The following is a 27324-nucleotide window of genomic DNA, read 5'->3' as shown; positions in this document are numbered from 1 at the left end:
GCCAAACTAAATATATGGTATATTGTTGCCAAACGTAAGGAACATTTGCGAAAAGTGACAAAGACGATATACGATTGCGATATGATATGATATGATATCATATGATATAATAGATAAAATATAATACACCATAATGCCTAGAAACGGTTAAAGTTTTCTGCAGAAACCCTGTGTGAGATGTTTCACATATTGAAAAAATTGTGTACTTATTTGTAAAAATAGTTTTATTATATTATATACAGCCAATGATAATGCAGTACGGTACATAAGGGGCGGTACGGTAACGGGTGGAGCATCAGTGACACTTGATTGGTCGACAACTTGCACAATCTGCACACTGCATTATGGCGGGATGGAGGAGTAACGTGGTAGGGATAGGTATATAAATAGGCACGTACTAGCAGCAAGGTTGAAAATTCGAGGTTCAGTACTACTCTAAGAGTGGAATAGTTTGTGTGATTCGTTCGTACAGTTATATAGTGCAGTTTTAGTAAATTTAACAATATAAGATATACAAGAAGAGGATATTAAATCTTTGTCAAGATTCAATTTGAAGAGTTGGTGAGCTGTTGTAGCGGTACCTAAACATCTCATATTCGTAAGTTTTGTCTGTATTACATTTCTGTTTGATCGATTGTACACTGAAATTGTATAATATTTCTCGAAAATAAGTTAACTAAAAACGTTTTACCATTTGTTAGTCAAAATATCGTAGCGAAAGAATTTATGTAGATTGTACAGAAAGTTTCGGGATCCTTCAAACGGTTCAAATATCAAATGAAATCGCTGTAATTCTTCAAAGACAATTTTTAACTTTTGCGCTAAAACACACGGAACTGAGATTACTTCGATAATATCGGCTTGTTACAATTACTAGATATTTTAATTTCTTTTAATTTAATTTTTCTTTTTTTTCTTTCTTTTAAATAGATTTGAAAACTCTACAAGTAACAATAAGTAACAATAACAAAATGTTTCCTATATGTAACATGCAACCTGTGCTACCACAATGCGAAGAATCTGCAGAGCATGAAGAATTGTCAGACGATTCAATTTCGTCTGATGATTCATACGCGTTAGATGATCCAACTATGTCATTTGACCCCTCGTTAACTTCACCAATAATACCCGAAGAGCCGTCGATCTCAGCGCTAGAAAGGTTTCCGGTACCGGAGTCGTTGCTTCGTCTATCGACGTCGCGTGCCAGTCGAAAACGTTATGATGATTTTCGTTTTGAAGCAGCAAGACTTTCGAGTTTTCGAAACTGGCCTGTATCTTGCATTGACCCTGCCAGTCTTGCAGCAGCAGGATTCTATTATACGGGCAAATTAGATAGAGTCAGATGTTTTGTGTGTCGAGTGGTGATAAGTCACTGGTTAAAGGGTCGTACTCCAATGCAGGTGCACGAAATTTGGTCTGCAACTTGCAGATTTGTACGGAATGAAAATTGTGAAAATGTACCAATTGATACAGAATCTATATCGACAGATAGAATGAAATCAGGTCGATATGGATTAGAATATTTGTCCAAAGAATATTCAACACATACAGAAAACGGTACTGCGTATGAACTTCTTAGCCGTTTGGGGATAAAGAAAGCTGCATTGCCAGAATATTATCAATATATCACGTGTGCATCAAGTTATCTACGTTTGAAACCTGGCCTGTTACGCATATGAAAGGTGAAGAGCTAGCGGAAGCAGGCTTTTTTTATAGCGGAGTAGGCGAGAGAACGATATGCTACCAATGTGGTATTAAAATAGATCGTTGGAGACCAGGCGACGATATCTGGAGACAACATGCCTATTACTCGTCCTCGTGCTATTATTTACTTGTAACGCGGGGCTGCGAATACATCAATAATGTAAAAGGCGAGCAATTCTATGCAACTGCTGCAGAAGTAAGTAGAAAGAAAAACTTTTACACCCTGAACCACATGTATAATTAATAATTCCAATATATACTTATGCACATTATATCTATTTCAGGCACCGACACAAGTTAAATTTGACAATCATGTGAAACCCACTAGTGAAAATGAAACTAACGAGAAGACTCTCGTTGAAAAAGTTGGTAAGTAATAGAAATGAAAACACAGATTGATCAGAAATTCTTTAATTGGTATGAAATCTGTATACGTATAATAAATTTTATTATATATTACATTTAAATATACTGTTTGCTATTTTAGCTGATCTGGAGGGAAAAAATAAAAAATTGAAGAATTCGCGATCGTGTAAAGTTTGTACGGAACGAGAAGCAAGTATTATGTTTCTACCTTGTGAACACTTGGTGACGTGTCGGTATTGCTACCGTGCTTTTGCACGATGCATGGTTTGCAAAATTGAAATTAAAGCAGTAACTCGTATATATTTCACTTAATACATTCACACACACACACACACACACACACACACACACACACACACACACACACACACACACACACACACACACACACACACACACACACACACACACACACACACACACACACACACACACACACACACACACACAAAATGTACATATATAAATTAGTTTATTCCTATCTTTTATGTGAATATGCTTTGTAATTTTTTAAAAATGACGTATTATGTACCGTTAAATTAAGTGTATATATCAGGAATCCAAACTGGACTGTAGCGTAGTTCTTGGCTTGGTATCGTTTTCCAAAGATTAATTAACCAAATTGACTCATTAATTTTTGGCAAACGATACCAATTATCAGATCTCACCACGGAGAGCTAACTATGCTCGTGTCTCATTTAGGTAATTGTTATTAATTAATAGGTTAAATGTTATAAATCAATGTTTTAACTGTAATAAATAAATGTTCCGAATGCTGTTAATTAATAGTTTAAATGTTATAAATATATGTTTTAAATGTTGTCATGTAATGGTTTAATTGTCATAAATTAATGTTTTAAATGTATTAATTTTATAGTTTAAATGTTATATGTTAATAGTCTGAATGTTATAAATGAATGGCTTAAATGGTATAAATTAATAGCGTAAGTGTCGTGAATTAACGGCTTAAATGTTAGAGATTAATAGTTTCAACGTTAGAGGTTAATGGCTTAAATTCATAAAATAACAGTTTAAATGCAGTAAATTAAAAGCTTAAATGTTATAAATTAATAATTTGAATATTCGAAATTAATAGTTTAAAAATGAAAGAAAATTATGGCTGAAATGTCATAAATTAATAGGTCAAATGTTAGAAATTAATGGCATAAATGTATAAAACAACAGTTTAACTTACTACTTTCAATGTTATAATTTGATATCTTTTTTTATTTACCTAGTATTTAATTTCTTTTTCGGTGTTCACTCTCCGGGAGTTGAGCTAGCACAAAAGAGCTAGCGCGCTTAGGAAGACTTGCGTGTTCCTTATATAACTTGACAAGGTTATATGTCGGAATGTCAATGAAACGGTAACGATTATTTGATATAGCAAAATACGGTTTTTCCATTATAACAAAGTCAAATTGAACAATTTCTTAATTTTTATCGTAAATCGTAAATCTTTAACAATTTAATACGATATCCATTTTCATCAATTTAATAATTTCTATAAACTAACACTAAACTCACGCTTCTTTGATACTAGTTTTCGACTATCAATTAGTTTGAACAAAAAGGGGAAAAAAGCCTAACGGCAGTCGATGACACGTTACTGTGAAATAAGTTAACGTATTAAATAATCAGACAGATAAAATTCATATTAAGCATTATATTCATATTACATTATCGATATTCGTTCAATTACTCGTGCTAATTACAAAATAAAATGTTCTTTTTTCTTGAATAACAGCTATAATAACATCATTATATAATAATATCATAACGTCTGCGATACTTATAAACTTCTTACTTAATTATTACTTAAAAATCAGGTTCTTTTTTAATTCCTCTCGAGTTAACCGAGTAAATTTACTCGTTATAGTTGTAACATAAGATGGCTTTCTTCTTCAATACCGCCTGCATCGCCGTACGTGATACAGATATTATTACCTAGCGAAACTGAAACGTATTATACGTGTTCGTTTGAAATTCGACAAGATGGTTCGACAAGATGGATGAATGCTTCCTGGGGAAGAAGCGTTAGATTGTTCATTTTGCGTCTAATAATAATTGTTTGTCACATGAGATTATGCCAAGTTTACGATAAGTTTACGAACAGCGCATCAGCTATTTTTTAAAAGTTAGAGTTTTTTCACGTTGCACGTTATAAAGTTTGCAACTCGAACCACGTGGACAGCTTAATTGGCATTTTAGGCGCTCGACAAAATGAACAAAATCTGTCGAGACTTTAGAGCGAATCGCTTCAGCTATTCGTTCGTATATTATCGTTTCGTGTCGATTATGCAAACGTTTGGCAAACAGAAATTGTAACGTGGAATTTTAGGTATTAGTGGCTTGTTGCTTGCTAACTCCGAATATTGGGGGAAAACCTGTCGAAAAGAATGCTGCCTGCCTTATCTGCGATGCCGATTACAGCGATGGTAAAAGAAGAGTAGAGAAGAGAAGAGAAGAGCAGACGCGGCGTGTTTCGTGAATAGATTGTGAATGTGCAGATTACGACTGTCGTGTCTACTGCAAGTTGATTTTACGACACAGAATCGATATTTAGGATGATTCTTCCTCCGCTGCGATTTTTTCTGCCTGATTAGATCGTACGAGAAAATAATTTTATCTACCTGGTCTTTAATCTCATACAACGAAGATAGATTGGAATGCCGCGAATTATCTGTGGCGGCACTCGACGACGAATCTTTTCGACGGCTTCGCGATACAAAGCGTAAAGCCGACATGCCCAAATGTACCATCGATATCCCTACGGCCCGTTCGCCGAATATTTCGAAGAATGCATACCGTGCGGCAACCGTCGCGTAACAGCAAAGTTAACACATTCGAAAAGTCTGATTGGGTTTACAGTTAGGTTAGACTGTTAATTGTTTAATAAACCTTTTTGTTGAATATCGAGAGACTATTACTTGGACACTTACATCTAACACCATCTCATATCAAATCAGCCGTATCGTAACAAAATTGCTATTTATGCTTTATACCATTGTTCAATTAGACGAAAGTTTCAGGTGCTTGTCATTTTTCACTATGACCAAAAGTTTGAAATATAAAAGTTTATTAGTTTCTCTGTGATATTATGCAATTTCATTTGCCCCATTGTCTGCTGTAATTGTTTATTCGTCTCAAATTATAATCGTATTTCATTATTCCACGCATAATGCGTTTCCTCGAAAAGTAACAAATTATCTGTTAGTTTATTCGATTAAGTAGGTCGGAATTTAAGATGTCGAATAGATGTTAACGACGAAAGCTTAGGAGATTGCAAGAAGAAAAATATTCTGCTGAGAAGAGAGTCGAAATTAACGAAACTTCGCATCTGTACATGGGTAATGGGTTTAGTGAATTAGAAACTTGCAGATAGAGTCGCTATAAATTTTGGAAATATTAAGTTCGCTAATATCGGCGAAGGAATTTCGAAGAAAATGCAAGAAATAAAGGCAGTGAATGAACGGATACTTACACAGTGACAGATAGAAAATTTTCCCGAGAAAGTTTCCTCTATTAAAATCAACGTCGGAAATATTTGATTATGCAAGTTTTGGAAGCTTGCAGCCACAACTTGTGGAAATAAAAATCGGCCAAAACAAGCTTGAAATCGATAGACCAAGGAGAAATTTATCCGAAAAATTCATCCAGAAATTCAGAAAAATTGTTAAAATTTCAAACTGGAAAAAATGTCCAACACCGGGAGAAACTTTAATGGAATTTAGTTTGAAATTTCCAGGCGTGTCCGCGCGCAGTGGAAATCGAACAAAGCAACGCTGAACGATCAAACTGATAAAGACTTGTTTAGCACCAACGAATTCCTCCTCGATCCTTGGGCGATGAACGCGGTTGCCGGCAAAAACTTTGTTTACTTAAAGTGGCAACAGCGCGAGACGCGGCGTGTATTATCGCTGTGTGACTTCGTTCCAAGTATTTCAGGTTGAAATTGAATACGGCTTGAATCGATGGTTATCCGAACTGGCGATGAAACTGCGCGATTGAAAACGAAATGAAACGAAGAATTGGTTTCAAGAGAAGGATTTGACTGGTCAACGTAATTAAAAAGGAAACGGATCGACCGTCAACGGATCGTGTACCATTCGGTGCTTCCTATTTCATTGCTGAATTATAGATTTTTGAACACGTAGTGGTCTAAACTATCGAGATAATCGATTATCTCGCGAAGCGGCGAAATTTGCCGAAGTTGACCGATGTGCAGCCGACGGTTCGAGATCGTTAGATAAACGACCTCGATTAAGTAATGTTTACTTCTACATATGTAAATCGACGTTGAATTACATTGTATTCGAGGAGCTAAGAAGAGAAAAGATAAGAGTAAATGCGGGGCAAGGGACAGAGAACTACGAGGAGAAAATCAGGAAAATGCAACGAGGTGAGATTAGTAAAAAAAAAAAAAATACCTGGGAGAAAAGGATTTAATTAAAAGAGAAAGTTTACAGAGTTTCGGTAAAGAAAGATTAGAGTATATACAAAGAGTAGCATAGGAAAACAATGATGGAAAATATATGCAACAAAAAGGCGCAGGTCAGTGTCATATTGAAAAGAAAACATTATGATAAAAAGGCTCAAGGTATAATAGCAGGTATGAAGATATATAATTACTATATACTATATTATATGTTACTAGAATATTTGACAGCAAGGACAAGCAAAAGTAGCCAAAAGCTAATTATTAGAGGAAAATATTAGAGCAATCCAGAAAGCAATAACATACGGGTTAGAGGAGCTCATTAATTATTAATACAGCCGATTGCGTTTTCTTCCTTTAAGCAAAGTTTTTGTATCCAGCGTCAAGAGCTCTTTCTACAAAACGCTTTGATTCTAGTAGACTATAATTTTTCAACAATTCTATTTCCATTGCAACGGCTTCTTTTACAGTTATGTCGTAATATTTGTTCTATCTGAAGGAACAAAAACGTGAGGATTTTCGTGGATAATTCATGACGTACGGTCACACCGACCCTGGTATGGACTACAGAATTCTCATAAGAGACAGTGAAAATAAGAGAGAGAGAGAGAGAGAGAGAGAGAGAGAGAGAGAGAGATACATTTTGATGAGTTTCGTAGTCGTAGGCATAGTTGTATACACAGAGGTATGAAAAGTCCTGTGAAGGAAATCAATTTGAATAAATAGTAATAGGAGTTGTAGGGATTATTTTGTTAGAGGTCTTGAAATTTCTCTATGTAGTAGACGATAGAGGCATGCCAGGCATAGACATACGGGCATTCCAGTCGATTCTATTGAAGGAAAACTCATTTCGGAATGTTTAGAATAATAGCTGAATTTTATGGGGAGAGATAAAGCCAATAAGAAACGCACCCGTTATTATAGAACCGTTATAAACAGAAAGGTTTTTCTTTTGAAATTCTACTTGCTGTTTTCTTAGTAATTAGAAACATACAGCAAGATACAAGAAAAATGGAAAATTTAGAACGTTCACTTGTGGCCGTAAGAATGTTTCGTGCCTAAGACGCATGATGCTAGTGCAAGATGCTAAAGAAAGATAAAGAAAATTAAAGAAAAAGCAAGCGAAATCGGATACCGTAGATACGCCGCTACATTCAACACGATTATAAACACTAGATATGAGACATTCAATAATGAGAATGATGAATAATTTTAGCAATTTCAGGATTGTTAGTAACGAAACATAGGCATCGTCAATGTTAATGGTTTTACTTCGTCTTACTTTTTTTTTTTTTTTTTTCTTTTTTTTCGCATTTGACAAACGAGAACGTTGTCCTCGATATTTTTCAAGATTTTACTGCTTTTCAAGCCAAGTGTATTGCTTTCAGTAATAGCCTTAATCCTGGTCTTTACTATCATCTAGTGCATACGCAATTAACAATTTTAGCGCCAAACTAAATATATGGTATATTGTTGCCAAACGTAAGGAACATTTGCGAAAAGTGACAAAGACGATATACGATTGCGATATGATATGATATGATATCATATGATATAATAGATAAAATATAATACACCATAATGCCTAGAAACGGTTAAAGTTTTCTGCAGAAACCCTGTGTGAGATGTTTCACATATTGAAAAAATTGTGTACTTATTTGTAAAAATAGTTTTATTATATTATATACAGCCAATGATAATGCAGTACGGTACATAAGGGGCGGTACGGTAACGGGTGGAGCATCAGTGACACTTGATTGGTCGACAACTTGCACAATCTGCACACTGCATTATGGCGGGATGGAGGAGTAACGTGGTAGGGATAGGTATATAAATAGGCACGTACTAGCAGCAAGGTTGAAAATTCGAGGTTCAGTACTACTCTAAGAGTGGAATAGTTTGTGTGATTCGTTCGTACAGTTATATAGTGCAGTTTTAGTAAATTTAACAATATAAGATATACAAGAAGAGGATATTAAATCTTTGTCAAGATTCAATTTGAAGAGTTGGTGAGCTGTTGTAGCGGTACCTAAACATCTCATATTCGTAAGTTTTGTCTGTATTACATTTCTGTTTGATCGATTGTACACTGAAATTGTATAATATTTCTCGAAAATAAGTTAACTAAAAACGTTTTACCATTTGTTAGTCAAAATATCGTAGCGAAAGAATTTATGTAGATTGTACAGAAAGTTTCGGGATCCTTCAAACGGTTCAAATATCAAATGAAATCGCTGTAATTCTTCAAAGACAATTTTTAACTTTTGCGCTAAAACACACGGAACTGAGATTACTTCGATAATATCGGCTTGTTACAATTACTAGATATTTTAATTTCTTTTAATTTAATTTTTCTTTTTTTTCTTTCTTTTAAATAGATTTGAAAACTCTACAAGTAACAATAAGTAACAATAACAAAATGTTTCCTATATGTAACATGCAACCTGTGCTACCACAATGCGAAGAATCTGCAGAGCATGAAGAATTGTCAGACGATTCAATTTCGTCTGATGATTCATACGCGTTAGATGATCCAACTATGTCATTTGACCCCTCGTTAACTTCACCAATAATACCCGAAGAGCCGTCGATCTCAGCGCTAGAAAGGTTTCCGGTACCGGAGTCGTTGCTTCGTCTATCGACGTCGCGTGCCAGTCGAAAACGTTATGATGATTTTCGTTTTGAAGCAGCAAGACTTTCGAGTTTTCGAAACTGGCCTGTATCTTGCATTGACCCTGCCAGTCTTGCAGCAGCAGGATTCTATTATACGGGCAAATTAGATAGAGTCAGATGTTTTGTGTGTCGAGTGGTGATAAGTCACTGGTTAAAGGGTCGTACTCCAATGCAGGTGCACGAAATTTGGTCTGCAACTTGCAGATTTGTACGGAATGAAAATTGTGAAAATGTACCAATTGATACAGAATCTATATCGACAGATAGAATGAAATCAGGTCGATATGGATTAGAATATTTGTCCAAAGAATATTCAACACATACAGAAAACGGTACTGCGTATGAACTTCTTAGCCGTTTGGGGATAAAGAAAGCTGCATTGCCAGAATATTATCAATATATCACGTGTGCATCAAGACTATCTACGTTTGAAACCTGGCCTGTTACGCATATGAAAGGTGAAGAGCTAGCGGAAGCAGGCTTTTTTTATAGCGGAGTAGGCGAGAGAACGATATGCTACCAATGTGGTATTAAAATAGATCGTTGGAGACCAGGCGACGATATCTGGAGACAACATGCCTATTACTCGTCCTCGTGCTATTATTTACTTGTAACGCGGGGCTGCGAATACATCAATAATGTAAAAGGCGAGCAATTCTATGCAACTGCTGCAGAAGTAAGTAGAAAGAAAAACTTTTACACCCTGAACCACATGTATAATTAATAATTCCAATATATACTTATGCACATTATATCTATTTCAGGCACCGACACAAGTTAAATTTGACAATCATGTGAAACCCACTAGTGAAAATGAAACTAACGAGAAGACTCTCGTTGAAAAAGTTGGTAAGTAATAGAAATGAAAACACAGATTGATCAGAAATTCTTTAATTGGTATGAAATCTGTATACGTATAATAAATTTTATTATATATTACATTTAAATATACTGTTTGCTATTTTAGCTGATCTGGAGGGAAAAAATAAAAAATTGAAGAATTCGCGATCGTGTAAAGTTTGTACGGAACGAGAAGCAAGTATTATGTTTCTACCTTGTGAACACTTGGTGACGTGTCGGTATTGCTACCGTGCTTTTGCACGATGCATGGTTTGCAAAATTGAAATTAAAGCAGTAACTCGTATATATTTCACTTAATACATTCACACACACACACACACACACACACACACACACACACACACACACACACACACACACACACACACACACACACACACACACACACACACACAAAATGTACATATATAAATTAGTTTATTCCTATCTTTTATGTGAATATGCTTTGTAATTTTTTAAAAATGACGTATTATGTACCGTTAAATTAAGTGTATATATCAGGAATCCAAACTGGACTGTAGCGTAGTTCTTGGCTTGGTATCGTTTTCCAAAGATTAATTAACCAAATTGACTCATTAATTTTTGGCAAACGATACCAATTATCAGATCTCACCACGGAGAGCTAACTATGCTCGTGTCTCATTTAGGTAATTGTTATTAATTAATAGGTTAAATGTTATAAATCAATGTTTTAACTGTAATAAATAAATGTTCCGAATGCTGTTAATTAATAGTTTAAATGTTATAAATATATGTTTTAAATGTTGTCATGTAATGGTTTAATTGTCATAAATTAATGTTTTAAATGTATTAATTTTATAGTTTAAATGTTATATGTTAATAGTCTGAATGTTATAAATGAATGGCTTAAATGGTATAAATTAATAGCGTAAGTGTCGTGAATTAACGGCTTAAATGTTAGAGATTAATAGTTTCAACGTTAGAGGTTAATGGCTTAAATTCATAAAATAACAGTTTAAATGCAGTAAATTAAAAGCTTAAATGTTATAAATTAATAATTTGAATATTCGAAATTAATAGTTTAAAAATGAAAGAAAATTATGGCTGAAATGTCATAAATTAATAGGTCAAATGTTAGAAATTAATGGCATAAATGTATAAAACAACAGTTTAACTTACTACTTTCAATGTTATAATTTGATATCTTTTTTTATTTACCTAGTATTTAATTTCTTTTTCGGTGTTCACTCTCCGGGAGTTGAGCTAGCACAAAAGAGCTAGCGCGCTTAGGAAGACTTGCGTGTTCCTTATATAACTTGACAAGGTTATATGTCGGAATGTCAATGAAACGGTAACGATTATTTGATATAGCAAAATACGGTTTTTCCATTATAACAAAGTCAAATTGAACAATTTCTTAATTTTTATCGTAAATCGTAAATCTTTAACAATTTAATACGATATCCATTTTCATCAATTTAATAATTTCTATAAACTAACACTAAACTCACGCTTCTTTGATACTAGTTTTCGACTATCAATTAGTTTGAACAAAAAGGGGAAAAAAGCCTAACGGCAGTCGATGACACGTTACTGTGAAATAAGTTAACGTATTAAATAATCAGACAGATAAAATTCATATTAAGCATTATATTCATATTACATTATCGATATTCGTTCAATTACTCGTGCTAATTACAAAATAAAATGTTCTTTTTTCTTGAATAACAGCTATAATAACATCATTATATAATAATATCATAACGTCTGCGATACTTATAAACTTCTTACTTAATTATTACTTAAAAATCAGGTTCTTTTTTAATTCCTCTCGAGTTAACCGAGTAAATTTACTCGTTATAGTTGTAACATAAGATGGCTTTCTTCTTCAATACCGCCTGCATCGCCGTACGTGATACAGATATTATTACCTAGCGAAACTGAAACGTATTATACGTGTTCGTTTGAAATTCGACAAGATGGTTCGACAAGATGGATGAATGCTTCCTGGGGAAGAAGCGTTAGATTGTTCATTTTGCGTCTAATAATAATTGTTTGTCACATGAGATTATGCCAAGTTTACGATAAGTTTACGAACAGCGCATCAGCTATTTTTTAAAAGTTAGAGTTTTTTCACGTTGCACGTTATAAAGTTTGCAACTCGAACCACGTGGACAGCTTAATTGGCATTTTAGGCGCTCGACAAAATGAACAAAATCTGTCGAGACTTTAGAGCGAATCGCTTCAGCTATTCGTTCGTATATTATCGTTTCGTGTCGATTATGCAAACGTTTGGCAAACAGAAATTGTAACGTGGAATTTTAGGTATTAGTGGCTTGTTGCTTGCTAACTCCGAATATTGGGGGAAAACCTGTCGAAAAGAATGCTGCCTGCCTTATCTGCGATGCCGATTACAGCGATGGTAAAAGAAGAGTAGAGAAGAGAAGAGAAGAGCAGACGCGGCGTGTTTCGTGAATAGATTGTGAATGTGCAGATTACGACTGTCGTGTCTACTGCAAGTTGATTTTACGACACAGAATCGATATTTAGGATGATTCTTCCTCCGCTGCGATTTTTTCTGCCTGATTAGATCGTACGAGAAAATAATTTTATCTACCTGGTCTTTAATCTCATACAACGAAGATAGATTGGAATGCCGCGAATTATCTGTGGCGGCACTCGACGACGAATCTTTTCGACGGCTTCGCGATACAAAGCGTAAAGCCGACATGCCCAAATGTACCATCGATATCCCTACGGCCCGTTCGCCGAATATTTCGAAGAATGCATACCGTGCGGCAACCGTCGCGTAACAGCAAAGTTAACACATTCGAAAAGTCTGATTGGGTTTACAGTTAGGTTAGACTGTTAATTGTTTAATAAACCTTTTTGTTGAATATCGAGAGACTATTACTTGGACACTTACATCTAACACCATCTCATATCAAATCAGCCGTATCGTAACAAAATTGCTATTTATGCTTTATACCATTGTTCAATTAGACGAAAGTTTCAGGTGCTTGTCATTTTTCACTATGACCAAAAGTTTGAAATATAAAAGTTTATTAGTTTCTCTGTGATATTATGCAATTTCATTTGCCCCATTGTCTGCTGTAATTGTTTATTCGTCTCAAATTATAATCGTATTTCATTATTCCACGCATAATGCGTTTCCTCGAAAAGTAACAAATTATCTGTTAGTTTATTCGATTAAGTAGGTCGGAATTTAAGATGTCGAATAGATGTTAACGACGAAAGCTTAGGAGATTGCAAGAAGAAAAATATTCTGCTGAGAAGAGAGTCGAAATTAACGAAACTTCGCATCTGTACATGGGTAATGGGTTTAGTGAATTAGAAACTTGCAGATAGAGTCGCTATAAATTTTGGAAATATTAAGTTCGCTAATATCGGCGAAGGAATTTCGAAGAAAATGCAAGAAATAAAGGCAGTGAATGAACGGATACTTACACAGTGACAGATAGAAAATTTTCCCGAGAAAGTTTCCTCTATTAAAATCAACGTCGGAAATATTTGATTATGCAAGTTTTGGAAGCTTGCAGCCACAACTTGTGGAAATAAAAATCGGCCAAAACAAGCTTGAAATCGATAGACCAAGGAGAAATTTATCCGAAAAATTCATCCAGAAATTCAGAAAAATTGTTAAAATTTCAAACTGGAAAAAATGTCCAACACCGGGAGAAACTTTAATGGAATTTAGTTTGAAATTTCCAGGCGTGTCCGCGCGCAGTGGAAATCGAACAAAGCAACGCTGAACGATCAAACTCATAAAGACTTGTTTCAACAGTGAAGGACATTGGTTCAGAGACACGGGACTTCAACAGAAACATCCTGAAACCTGAAGTGATCGTCTCTGAATTTAACTTGGCAGAGGAATCTTCGCAACACAACAAGGAGCCTTCTGACAAGTTCCAAAATACAGACTCGAAGATCAAACGAGTGGACAAGTCAGAAGGAAACAGTGACACATTGAAAAGAAGCAAAGACGAGGTGGGTATTGAAGAGAAAGGAAGCAAAGAGTCGAAGCACCTGTTGAGCGTGCAGAATTCTCGAGAAGAGACGGACGATGAAGACAGTAGCGTCACTTCGGACATGAGTCGCATGATCTCTGAGGTGGATACAGATTCAGAATGCACCTCGTCGAGGAACATGAGGAAGTATCAGAGGACTCAAACTCACTCGAGATTGTTCAGGCTTCTAAACGACGACTCGATCCTTCTAGAAGATGCAGAGAAAACCAACGAATCTTCCTCCACTGAAGAGTACCTTAGCCTACCTCTGAAGAGCAACGCCTTCAATTACGATGAGAATTATTGTTCCAATTACTCTAGCGGCGTGACATCTCCAGAATATTCACCCATCTGCGAACAATCGTGGAAAAGACTTCACGACGCGGACAACTCAAGGTCACCGGACCAAAATGGCGACGTGTTTCGTCAAGGTCGACAAGATCGAATTTCCTGCAAGGAAGACCCATACTATCAAGCTTGGAAAACTCCCAAACCTTCGGCACCGTCCTTGGATCACGACGTGGTGCCATCTTTGGCTTTCAAGGTCCTGGAAAGTAGAAGGCCGTTATGGTCGTACAAGGTGAACGTGCTTTGTCCACGGATTAAAAGTACAAAAAGCGTGCCACAGACGTTGAGAACGAACAAACAGACCAATTCGATGGTGTCATCCTGTCCAAATTCCTCGCCCTTCCAAGCTAACCTAAAAAGTGACCATTGCTGATGGCCCGGGGCAGAATGAGGCCGCGTTTGGCCGCGAGCAACCGGTCCACGGACGAGCCTCGCGCAACTTTTCACTAGATTCGCAAGACTGGGCTGACTATGCCCGGGGGGCTACAGGCTACGTGGTTTTTTTTTCTATCGGTACATATCGTTTGCATATATTTATCTATTCGCATTTTCTTCCTGATTTTTTTTGTATATTTTGTTTATTTTATTTAATTTTCTTTTTTTTTTTTTTGTTTATAATCTCTTCTATCGTTCTAGTGTTTTTTTCTACTTTTTTTTGTCTTTGTTTCTTCTTCTTTTTCTATTCTACTCGTGTGTTTCGTTTGCTGTCGAACGGGCACCGATCTTGTACACGGGTATAATTGTTTTTATTTATTAATTTTTTTATTTGTTTATTTCCTTGTCAATTTTCTTCACTCCGCGAACGAATCGATCCTGTCAGCCGTGATTCCGAGTTTTCTTTTTCTTTGTTTTTCTCTTTGGTTGCTCTTTGCTAAGGTTTGTCACTAACCAGCCGCCTCTGGTCCAAACGATGCGATTCTAGTTTGTCTTCTCTCCTGGATCAATATTAACGTTTCGTATGTCTTGTTTTATCGTTTTTATCGTTTTTCTGTTATCCTTTTGCAAGCGAATTGCCAGCACCTCCGTCCAAATTCCAGTGCTCCGTCTTCTTCGTTCTTTTTACCATCGGTGGTGTCAATGATCTATAAGGAATGAGATCAGCGATAAATCATTATCTACAAAGATGTTCTGGTGGTATTTTTCTATAGAGAAAACGTTAAGATAAGCGAAGAAAATTCATTATCAGTGTTTCATTTCAGAGTGCAAAAGAAAGATTGCTGAAAGGAAGACGATGTGATTTACGTTCATAATCTTTGCAGAGTGTGATTTCGCGCAGGATTGCCTCATGATTCGACCCACAACTGCATTATGTTGCGAATAAAACTATACTTCATGCATGCTTGATTGTGTGATCGACCGTATCCTGTGAATAACGCCAATCGTTTTCCTATTTTAATAATCCTGAAGAGGGTGTCCTGAATTAGAGTGTTCTAGAACAGCGTTTTTTGTGATTTTTTTTTAGTAGAGAAAGAAAGAAGTGAAGTTATTGAATTTTGAGGTATAGTTTTATATGTATTTAACGAATACAAAAGAATTTTTTTTAAAGTAAAAAAATTAATTCTAACAGATTTCTGAGCCTCTTTATACATGAGCGTCATAGTAGATGCAATCTTCATATGGCGGGAAAGATGCAGCTCGTAATTCTTGAGTGAAACAAATACCAAAAAAGGATTAAATTATTATATATTTTTCTTCTGGGTGAACTAAACAAAGGCAGAAAAAAGTTTATGTAAATAATTGTTATAGTACAATGTTGTTATGTAAATAATTGTATAGTATATAGTAGTATAGTATAGTAGTAAAGTTTATATTTCTTTTTTAAAAAACATTTTTTTTACTCACTAAAATTTTTAATTTCACATTTTTTCTGCCGTTGTTGAAAAATATATAATAATTTAATCCTTTTTTGGTTTTTTGTTTCACTCAAGAATTACGAGCTGCATCTTTCCCGCCATTTGAAGACTGCAGCGACAAGACGCCCATGAAATAGGCTTATAAATCTGTTACAATTTATTTTTGTACTTTAAAAAATTTTTTTGTGTTCGTTAAATACATGTATGTGGCGGCACTCGACAACAAATAGCACCACTCGACACCAACTAGCACCGGACGGCGGACCCCCTCCCGTCCGCCAACTCCCGCCCTTTCCCAAAGTCCCACAGACCCACCGAAACCAAAAGCAGACTGCCGAACTGCCCTGTTTTTGCGACCAGGTTTTCAGGACAGAGATAGGAAGAAAGAAATAATATCATATATAAGCACCGCTTTACAGCGACTTAAATCTAAATTATAAATTGTAATGTCAAAAAATAATGTAATACCAACACACATAGCATTGTATGGCTATACCGACACGTATCGGTACTTTTGCCTAATTCACTCCACAATCGAAATTCATTGTTTATTATGAATACTATACATGTGTAATAATCATTTTCTGGGTTCATAAATATCATGAAAAAAAAAAAATGTACCGGACGGCGGTAGCGCTATGGTTAGCATCTTTGGTTACGAACGTTTGGGAGGCGAGTTCTCGAGTCCCTGCGCCCATAGTTTTTTGGTTTTTCTTCCACAATTTTTAAATGGGAAGAAATACAGCAATACCCCAGCAACGATATTTCTGCACTAGCAACTACAACTATCACGACCAATCCACACATAAAAAACCACACCTCAAAATTATTCAATAACTTCATTTCTTTCTTTCCCTTGTAAAAAAATCCCAAAGGACATTGTTTTAGAACATTCTAATTCAGGACACCCTCTGTATATGCGCATGCACGATGCATTTGTTCTGTTGTATATTATGCCATCAGTTCAAAGCGCGACGATTAAATCGCGATTTATCGGATCGATACGATTGTCTGGATTTTATTATCAAATTCAGAGACAGAGCGAGTCGTAAGTAAATTAACACCTCGATGATCGATAATAATCTGTCGATCGTTAATGGAGCTACTTACTGAAATAATCCATGCTTTGATCAAGTAATAATTTAGTGTCATTCGTTGCTTTTAATTAGCATTTTACTGTATTCACAACTATTTCTATCATTTTATTATATTGCTGAAATTGTAACTATTACAGTTTGTTAAATTTTAAGTGGTTACTCAACATTTTCCCAATTTTCCCCTCTCTATGGTTAATAGTTTTAATTAAAAAAAAAAGTAGTCGACTATTTTTCAATTGTATTTTGAGTAGCCATCAAATTTTGAACCAATTATAGACTACGATAAGAGTTAATTATTTCATGAAATTCAACGATGCTGAATCCTTTCTACATAAAAAATAATTAGAATAATTACTGTCTACAAAAATCGTAGCGCGACAGAGTTCCAAGTTTTTTTTTTTTTTTTTTTTTTTTTTTTTTTTTTTTTTTTTTTTTTTTTTTAACCAAAGTATAGGATAATTATAGGACGTTAATAATCTAGTCTGTCTAAATTTTTAGGTCCTGATGCAACGGATTACTGAGCAAGGACGAGTGCCTCCATCAGAAACATGGCATTGCTAGTGTGTTTTCTTTTCTTTTTTCATTTTTTATTTTGTTTATGACGACTCGTCGCGATTCGTTTTAACACGACAACCATCGATACCACAGGACTGCTGCTGAGATCTTCCCAAGTCACCTCATTGTATTTGTTGCCCCGTATAGGTTTCGTCTTGTCCCTTCCGCCATTCTCTTTATTTTATTTCTTCTTCCCTCTTAATCCCACGGTGTGCGCATATTGTTAGAAGACGAAGATCTTTTGAGAGATCGATCGGTCGTTCGAACGATCGACGACTAACGACATTCACTGAACCGAATCACGTGACTGGTTTTTTCGATTTCAAAATTGAAAATAATCGTCACCTGGTCGCGGTGATTCCCTGTTTCGCCATCTTCGTTTGAGATAAAAAGGAATCAACGCGAAGTGTATTCGTGTCGAATACCATCACGTTACCTCGATCAATCATTGTGCTATATTTATGTAAGTTGTGTAAAATAAATTATTTGTAAAGTTCACTTTAAACCTCATTTCGAGTCAGTCTATCCCTCGCTGCCTTTCCTAACAACTTTCCATCATCTTTCATTCAATAGAAATAAATAAATGTGATAGTAACCTTTTTGATCTTTTTTTTAAGCATCTTGTACAAAATTTCTGTTATACATGTAGAAGGTTGCTGAACGTATATTATCATAGGCTGATGTAATTGCATTTTGCGTACATAACGTATGCAGTAATTGCCCATAACACAGTGCCCCAAATGGCCTGGCATAAACGCAGTACTCGATACACCATGCTACCTGTACTGCAGTGGAAAGGGACATTTTAATAGCACACCATGTGGATAAGGTAGAGCAGTAAACCATTCATACTTACGGATAATCGAATATCATTGGTCTTACATTTGTCGCAAAAGAGTGTTGAAACAGTAAACAAGTGAATTTTTCTTAATGATATCCTTTAACAATCGAATAAAACAATTATTGCCGCTGTCAGAAATTTATATGTCGGAGATGAAAGGACATAGGGGCCCTTTGGAATTTTTGGGAAGGTCCGCAATACTTTAGTCTAGCTGTACTTAAATAATAAAACTTTTTTTTTATTTGGTAGACTTTTTACAATTATTTCTCATTGAGAATTATTAGTAAATTATTTTGGCGTATAGTATGTTTGATTCTAGTAGTTTGATTCTAATATGTCTTATAAGAGTATTTTCAGTAATAAACGTAATAATAAGGGGCGTAATACTAAGGGGTGCTGAAAAAGAAAGAAAGCAGTAGCCAAAAGAGCTATTACTAAAATTTGATAGTTTTCCACTCTATATAAACCCGATCAAGAAACCGTGAGTGGAACAGAATATTTTTGATTCGCAACGCTAATTTACTAGTAATATTTGTAAAGTAGAAAATTCTCAAAATCAAACGCGAAGAGTACATCGATATATCTGCAATATCAATTAATATACCATTAAAAAAAAAAAAATTATGAAAATTCCCGAAATTTTATACGCAACGCCAATAAATATAAATCTACGCACTCGTATTGAAGCAATACACAACACTAATGTATCGCAGTGCAACCATTTAGGAAGTTACCGACGAACGATAACACTTATACAGCTCTTCCAGCTGCACGTGTGATCCAGGAACAGTATCCGACAAATAGATTCGGGGGGTTTGAGCATTTTGTAAACGTAACTCTACTTAACAAAACGCGATCATTCATTACCGCAAAGCTAAAGGGAAAAATAAATAGAACTCGCGATGGAACAACATCGCAAGGCTAACTCTTAAAGTGAATTTAATGAAAATTACTATTTACTATATGAAAAATATTCTGGTATTGCTACTGACAATACTATAAAATTAATTGAAAACTAACATTTTTCTAATCCAATTTTAAGCAATAGAAAATCAGAATAAATTCTGGTACGTATAGTTCTACAAGAAATTCTAAAAATTCATAATAAAAATTGGAAAAGACAATCGCGATATCGTAATTCGCAAATCTAAAGCAAACGCGATTATCATTTTATCGCTACACTAATTCGCCACGCTAATGATAAGCCGCGATGCTATTTCGCACTCTAATATCACCCGTAATCAATCTGTCGCGACACTAATACGAAAAATCACGAGTGGGGGGTCGATATATCGCAGTGCAACCATTTAGCAAGTTACCGACGAACGATAACACTTGTACAGCTCTTCCAGCTGTATCGGTGTGATCCAAGAACAGTGTGCCACAAATGCAGTCGGAGGATTTGGGCATTTTGTAAACGTAACTCTATTTAACAAAACGCGGCCATTCATTATCGCAACGCAAACAGGAAAAATTAGTAAAAATCGTGATGGAATAATATCGCAACGCTAATTTTTACAGTGAATTCAACGAAAATTACTATTTAATATACGAAAAAACTACTTTAAATATTCTGGTATTGCTACTGACAATACTATAAAATTAGTTAAAAACTAACACTTTTATAATCTATTTTTAAACAATAGAAAATCAGAATAAATTCTGGTATGTATAATTCTATAAGAAATTCTAAAAATTCATAATAAAAATTGGGAAAGACAATCACGATATCGTAATTCACAACTCTAAAGCAAACGCGATTATCATTCTATCGCAACTCTAATTCAACCCGTAATCATTCTCTCGCGATGCTAATAAGAAAAATCGCGATTTGCCCAATAGGACGATGGACCGATACATATATCAGCCAAAAAAACAAAAACTAATACTACTACTATTAAAAATACTAAAAGCGAGCATAGTGACAAAATAGTAACAATAAGGACTTATCATGCTCTGGATGACCCAGAAGATGGGGAGCCATTAGTAATTGCCTTTTCAAGAAGCAGTTTGACAGACCTCTTCGGCTTATAGCTTCTTCTTTCCTCGGGTGCAAGCCCGCTGAAACTTAAATCTAAGCTCGAGACTTCTAAATCGCAAACAAAAAATTTTCATGGAATAAAGTATGAAATTTCAACGCGTGTCCGCGCGCAGTGGAAATCGAACAAAGCAACGCTGAACGATCAAACTGATAAAGACTTGTTTAGCACCAACGAATTCCTCCTCGATCCTTGGGCGATGAACGCGGTTGCCGGCAAAAACTTTGTTTACTTAAAGTGGCAACAGCGCGAGACGCGGCGTGTATTATCGCTGTGTGACTTCGTTCCAAGTATTTCAGGTTGAAATTGAATACGGCTTGAATCGATGGTTATCCGAACTGGCGATGAAACTGCGCGATTGAAAACGAAATGAAACGAAGAATTGGTTTCAAGAGAAGGATTTGACTGGTCAACGTAATTAAAAAGGAAACGGATCGACCGTCAACGGATCGTGTACCATTCGGTGCTTCCTATTTCATTGCTGAATTATAGATTTTTGAACACGTAGTGGTCTAAACTATCGAGATAATCGATTATCTCGCGAAGCGGCGAAATTTGCCGAAGTTGACCGATGTGCAGCCGACGGTTCGAGATCGTTAGATAAACGACCTCGATTAAGTAATGTTTACTTCTACATATGTAAATCGACGTTGAATTACATTGTATTCGAGGAGCTAAGAAGAGAAAAGATAAGAGTAAATGCGGGGCAAGGGACAGAGAACTACGAGGAGAAAATCAGGAAAATGCAACGAGGTGAGATTAGTAAAAAAAAAAAAAATACCTGGGAGAAAAGGATTTAATTAAAAGAGAAAGTTTACAGAGTTTCGGTAAAGAAAGATTAGAGTATATACAAAGAGTAGCATAGGAAAACAATGATGGAAAATATATGCAACAAAAAGGCGCAGGTCAGTGTCATATTGAAAAGAAAACATTATGATAAAAAGGCTCAAGGTATAATAGCAGGTATGAAGATATATAATTACTATATACTATATTATATGTTACTAGAATATTTGACAGCAAGGACAAGCAAAAGTAGCCAAAAGCTAATTATTAGAGGAAAATATTAGAGCAATCCAGAAAGCAATAACATACGGGTTAGAGGAGCTCATTAATTATTAATACAGCCGATTGCGTTTTCTTCCTTTAAGCAAAGTTTTTGTATCCAGCGTCAAGAGCTCTTTCTACAAAACGCTTTGATTCTAGTAGACTATAATTTTTCAACAATTCTATTTCCATTGCAACGGCTTCTTTTACAGTTATGTCGTAATATTTGTTCTATCTGAAGGAACAAAAACGTGAGGATTTTCGTGGATAATTCATGACGTACGGTCACACCGACCCTGGTATGGACTACAGAATTCTCATAAGAGACAGTGAAAATAAAAGAGAGAGAGAGAGAGAGAGAGAGAGAGAGAGAGAGAGAGAGAGAGAGATACATTTTGATGAGTTTCGTAGTCGTAGGCATAGTTGTATACACAGAGGTATGAAAAGTCCTGTGAAGGAAATCAATTTGAATAAATAGTAATAGGAGTTGTAGGGATTATTTTGTTAGAGGTCTTGAAATTTCTCTATGTAGTAGACGATAGAGGCATGCCAGGCATAGACATACGGGCATTCCAGTCGATTCTATTGAAGGAAAACTCATTTCGGAATGTTTAGAATAATAGCTGAATTTTATGGGGAGAGATAAAGCCAATAAGAAACGCACCCGTTATTATAGAACCGTTATAAACAGAAAGGTTTTTCTTTTGAAATTCTACTTGCTGTTTTCTTAGTAATTAGAAACATACAGCAAGATACAAGAAAAATGGAAAATTTAGAACGTTCACTTGTGGCCGTAAGAATGTTTCGTGCCTAAGACGCATGATGCTAGTGCAAGATGCTAAAGAAAGATAAAGAAAATTAAAGAAAAAGCAAGCGAAATCGGATACCGTAGATACGCCGCTACATTCAACACGATTATAAACACTAGATATGAGACATTCAATAATGAGAATGATGAATAATTTTAGCAATTTCAGGATTGTTAGTAACGAAACATAGGCATCGTCAATGTTAATGGTTTTACTTCGTCTTACTTTTTTTTTTTTTTTTTCTTTTTTTTCGCATTTGACAAACGAGAACGTTGTCCTCGATATTTTTCAAGATTTTACTGCTTTTCAAGCCAAGTGTATTGCTTTCAGTAATAGCCTTAATCCTGGTCTTTACTATCATCTAGTGCATACGCAATTAACAATTTTAGCGCCAAACTAAATATATGGTATATTGTTGCCAAACGTAAGGAACATTTGCGAAAAGTGACAAAGACGATATACGATTGCGATATGATATGATATGATATCATATGATATAATAGATAAAATATAATACACCATAATGCCTAGAAACGGTTAAAGTTTTCTGCAGAAACCCTGTGTGAGATGTTTCACATATTGAAAAAATTGTGTACTTATTTGTAAAAATAGTTTTATTATATTATATACAGCCAATGATAATGCAGTACGGTACATAAGGGGCGGTACGGTAACGGGTGGAGCATCAGTGACACTTGATTGGTCGACAACTTGCACAATCTGCACACTGCATTATGGCGGGATGGAGGAGTAACGTGGTAGGGATAGGTATATAAATAGGCACGTACTAGCAGCAAGGTTGAAAATTCGAGGTTCAGTACTACTCTAAGAGTGGAATAGTTTGTGTGATTCGTTCGTACAGTTATATAGTGCAGTTTTAGTAAATTTAACAATATAAGATATACAAGAAGAGGATATTAAATCTTTGTCAAGATTCAATTTGAAGAGTTGGTGAGCTGTTGTAGCGGTACCTAAACATCTCATATTCGTAAGTTTTGTCTGTATTACATTTCTGTTTGATCGATTGTACACTGAAATTGTATAATATTTCTCGAAAATAAGTTAACTAAAAACGTTTTACCATTTGTTAGTCAAAATATCGTAGCGAAAGAATTTATGTAGATTGTACAGAAAGTTTCGGGATCCTTCAAACGGTTCAAATATCAAATGAAATCGCTGTAATTCTTCAAAGACAATTTTTAACTTTTGCGCTAAAACACACGGAACTGAGATTACTTCGATAATATCGGCTTGTTACAATTACTAGATATTTTAATTTCTTTTAATTTAATTTTTCTTTTTTTTCTTTCTTTTAAATAGATTTGAAAACTCTACAAGTAACAATAAGTAACAATAACAAAATGTTTCCTATATGTAACATGCAACCTGTGCTACCACAATGCGAAGAATCTGCAGAGCATGAAGAATTGTCAGACGATTCAATTTCGTCTGATGATTCATACGCGTTAGATGATCCAACTATGTCATTTGACCCCTCGTTAACTTCACCAATAATACCCGAAGAGCCGTCGATCTCAGCGCTAGAAAGGTTTCCGGTACCGGAGTCGTTGCTTCGTCTATCGACGTCGCGTGCCAGTCGAAAACGTTATGATGATTTTCGTTTTGAAGCAGCAAGACTTTCGAGTTTTCGAAACTGGCCTGTATCTTGCATTGACCCTGCCAGTCTTGCAGCAGCAGGATTCTATTATACGGGCAAATTAGATAGAGTCAGATGTTTTGTGTGTCGAGTGGTGATAAGTCACTGGTTAAAGGGTCGTACTCCAATGCAGGTGCACGAAATTTGGTCTGCAACTTGCAGATTTGTACGGAATGAAAATTGTGAAAATGTACCAATTGATACAGAATCTATATCGACAGATAGAATGAAATCAGGTCGATATGGATTAGAATATTTGTCCAAAGAATATTCAACACATACAGAAAACGGTACTGCGTATGAACTTCTTAGCCGTTTGGGGATAAAGAAAGCTGCATTGCCAGAATATTATCAATATATCACGTGTGCATCAAGACTATCTACGTTTGAAACCTGGCCTGTTACGCATATGAAAGGTGAAGAGCTAGCGGAAGCAGGCTTTTTTTATAGCGGAGTAGGCGAGAGAACGATATGCTACCAATGTGGTATTAAAATAGATCGTTGGAGACCAGGCGACGATATCTGGAGACAACATGCCTATTACTCGTCCTCGTGCTATTATTTACTTGTAACGCGGGGCTGCGAATACATCAATAATGTAAAAGGCGAGCAATTCTATGCAACTGCTGCAGAAGTAAGTAGAAAGAAAAACTTTTACACCCTGAACCACATGTATAATTAATAATTCCAATATATACTTATGCACATTATATCTATTTCAGGCACCGACACAAGTTAAATTTGACAATCATGTGAAACCCACTAGTGAAAATGAAACTAACGAGAAGACTCTCGTTGAAAAAGTTGGTAAGTAATAGAAATGAAAACACAGATTGATCAGAAATTCTTTAATTGGTATGAAATCTGTATACGTATAATAAATTTTATTATATATTACATTTAAATATACTGTTTGCTATTTTAGCTGATCTGGAGGGAAAAAATAAAAAATTGAAGAATTCGCGATCGTGTAAAGTTTGTACGGAACGAGAAGCAAGTATTATGTTTCTACCTTGTGAACACTTGGTGACGTGTCGGTATTGCTACCGTGCTTTTGCACGATGCATGGTTTGCAAAATTGAAATTAAAGCAGTAACTCGTATATATTTCACTTAATACATTCACACACACACACACACACACACACACACACACACACACACACACACACACACACACACACACACACACACACACACACACACACACACACAAAATGTACATATATAAATTAGTTTATTCCTATCTTTTATGTGAATATGCTTTGTAATTTTTTAAAAATGACGTATTATGTACCGTTAAATTAAGTGTATATATCAGGAATCCAAACTGGACTGTAGCGTAGTTCTTGGCTTGGTATCGTTTTCCAAAGATTAATTAACCAAATTGACTCATTAATTTTTGGCAAACGATACCAATTATCAGATCTCACCACGGAGAGCTAACTATGCTCGTGTCTCATTTAGGTAATTGTTATTAATTAATAGGTTAAATGTTATAAATCAATGTTTTAACTGTAATAAATAAATGTTCCGAATGCTGTTAATTAATAGTTTAAATGTTATAAATATATGTTTTAAATGTTGTCATGTAATGGTTTAATTGTCATAAATTAATGTTTTAAATGTATTAATTTTATAGTTTAAATGTTATATGTTAATAGTCTGAATGTTATAAATGAATGGCTTAAATGGTATAAATTAATAGCGTAAGTGTCGTGAATTAACGGCTTAAATGTTAGAGATTAATAGTTTCAACGTTAGAGGTTAATGGCTTAAATTCATAAAATAACAGTTTAAATGCAGTAAATTAAAAGCTTAAATGTTATAAATTAATAATTTGAATATTCGAAATTAATAGTTTAAAAATGAAAGAAAATTATGGCTGAAATGTCATAAATTAATAGGTCAAATGTTAGAAATTAATGGCATAAATGTATAAAACAACAGTTTAACTTACTACTTTCAATGTTATAATTTGATATCTTTTTTTATTTACCTAGTATTTAATTTCTTTTTCGGTGTTCACTCTCCGGGAGTTGAGCTAGCACAAAAGAGCTAGCGCGCTTAGGAAGACTTGCGTGTTCCTTATATAACTTGACAAGGTTATATGTCGGAATGTCAATGAAACGGTAACGATTATTTGATATAGCAAAATACGGTTTTTCCATTATAACAAAGTCAAATTGAACAATTTCTTAATTTTTATCGTAAATCGTAAATCTTTAACAATTTAATACGATATCCATTTTCATCAATTTAATAATTTCTATAAACTAACACTAAACTCACGCTTCTTTGATACTAGTTTTCGACTATCAATTAGTTTGAACAAAAAGGGGAAAAAAGCCTAACGGCAGTCGATGACACGTTACTGTGAAATAAGTTAACGTATTAAATAATCAGACAGATAAAATTCATATTAAGCATTATATTCATATTACATTATCGATATTCGTTCAATTACTCGTGCTAATTACAAAATAAAATGTTCTTTTTTCTTGAATAACAGCTATAATAACATCATTATATAATAATATCATAACGTCTGCGATACTTATAAACTTCTTACTTAATTATTACTTAAAAATCAGGTTCTTTTTTAATTCCTCTCGAGTTAACCGAGTAAATTTACTCGTTATAGTTGTAACATAAGATGGCTTTCTTCTTCAATACCGCCTGCATCGCCGTACGTGATACAGATATTATTACCTAGCGAAACTGAAACGTATTATACGTGTTCGTTTGAAATTCGACAAGATGGTTCGACAAGATGGATGAATGCTTCCTGGGGAAGAAGCGTTAGATTGTTCATTTTGCGTCTAATAATAATTGTTTGTCACATGAGATTATGCCAAGTTTACGATAAGTTTACGAACAGCGCATCAGCTATTTTTTAAAAGTTAGAGTTTTTTCACGTTGCACGTTATAAAGTTTGCAACTCGAACCACGTGGACAGCTTAATTGGCATTTTAGGCGCTCGACAAAATGAACAAAATCTGTCGAGACTTTAGAGCGAATCGCTTCAGCTATTCGTTCGTATATTAT

At 35.0% G+C, this 27324-nt stretch overlaps 2 protein-coding genes across 2 annotated transcripts; both read left to right on the top strand.

Moving 5' to 3' along the window:
* The first annotated feature begins 1675 nt into the window (after positions 1-1675).
* LOC132915548 (E3 ubiquitin-protein ligase XIAP-like) lies at positions 1676-10038 on the top strand. Its single transcript, XM_060975417.1, has 5 exons — positions 1676-1900; positions 1989-2073; positions 2192-2299; positions 8887-9857; positions 9946-10038. Exons 1-5 carry the CDS (start codon positions 1676-1678, stop codon positions 10036-10038), a joined length of 1482 nt encoding a protein of 493 aa, XP_060831400.1.
* Positions 10039-13793: 3755 nt separating this feature from the next.
* On the top strand, positions 13794-18389 carry LOC132915514 (uncharacterized). The gene is made up of 2 exons (XM_060975391.1): positions 13794-14611; positions 17828-18389. Exons 1-2 carry the CDS (start codon positions 14114-14116, stop codon positions 17888-17890), a joined length of 561 nt encoding a protein of 186 aa, XP_060831374.1. The 5' UTR covers positions 13794-14113; the 3' UTR covers positions 17891-18389.
* Positions 18390-27324: the final 8935 nt, after the last annotated feature.

The sequence above is a fragment of the Bombus pascuorum genome, chromosome 17, assembly GCF_905332965.1.
Source record: "Bombus pascuorum chromosome 17, iyBomPasc1.1, whole genome shotgun sequence".
NCBI classification, from domain to species: domain Eukaryota; kingdom Metazoa; phylum Arthropoda; class Insecta; order Hymenoptera; family Apidae; genus Bombus; species Bombus pascuorum.
This window is presented reverse-complemented; position numbering and strand designations above follow the sequence as displayed.

Coding starts and splice junctions, on each gene's coding strand:
- LOC132915548 (XM_060975417.1), top strand. CDS start 1,676: ATGAAAGGTGAAGAGCTAGCGGAAGCAGGCTTTTTTTATAGCGGAGTA. Junction 1,901..1,988: donor TCTATGCAACTGCTGCAGAA/GTAAGTAGAAAG, acceptor TATCTATTTCAG/GCACCGACACAAGTTAAATT. Junction 2,300..8,886: donor TTGTGAACACTTGGTGACGT/GTCGGTATTGCT, acceptor TCTTTTAAATAG/ATTTGAAAACTCTACAAGTA.
- LOC132915514 (XM_060975391.1), top strand. CDS start 14,114: ATGAGTCGCATGATCTCTGAGGTGGATACAGATTCAGAATGCACCTCG. Junction 14,612..17,827: donor GGCCGTTATGGTCGTACAAG/GTGAACGTGCTT, acceptor CTAAATTTTTAG/GTCCTGATGCAACGGATTAC.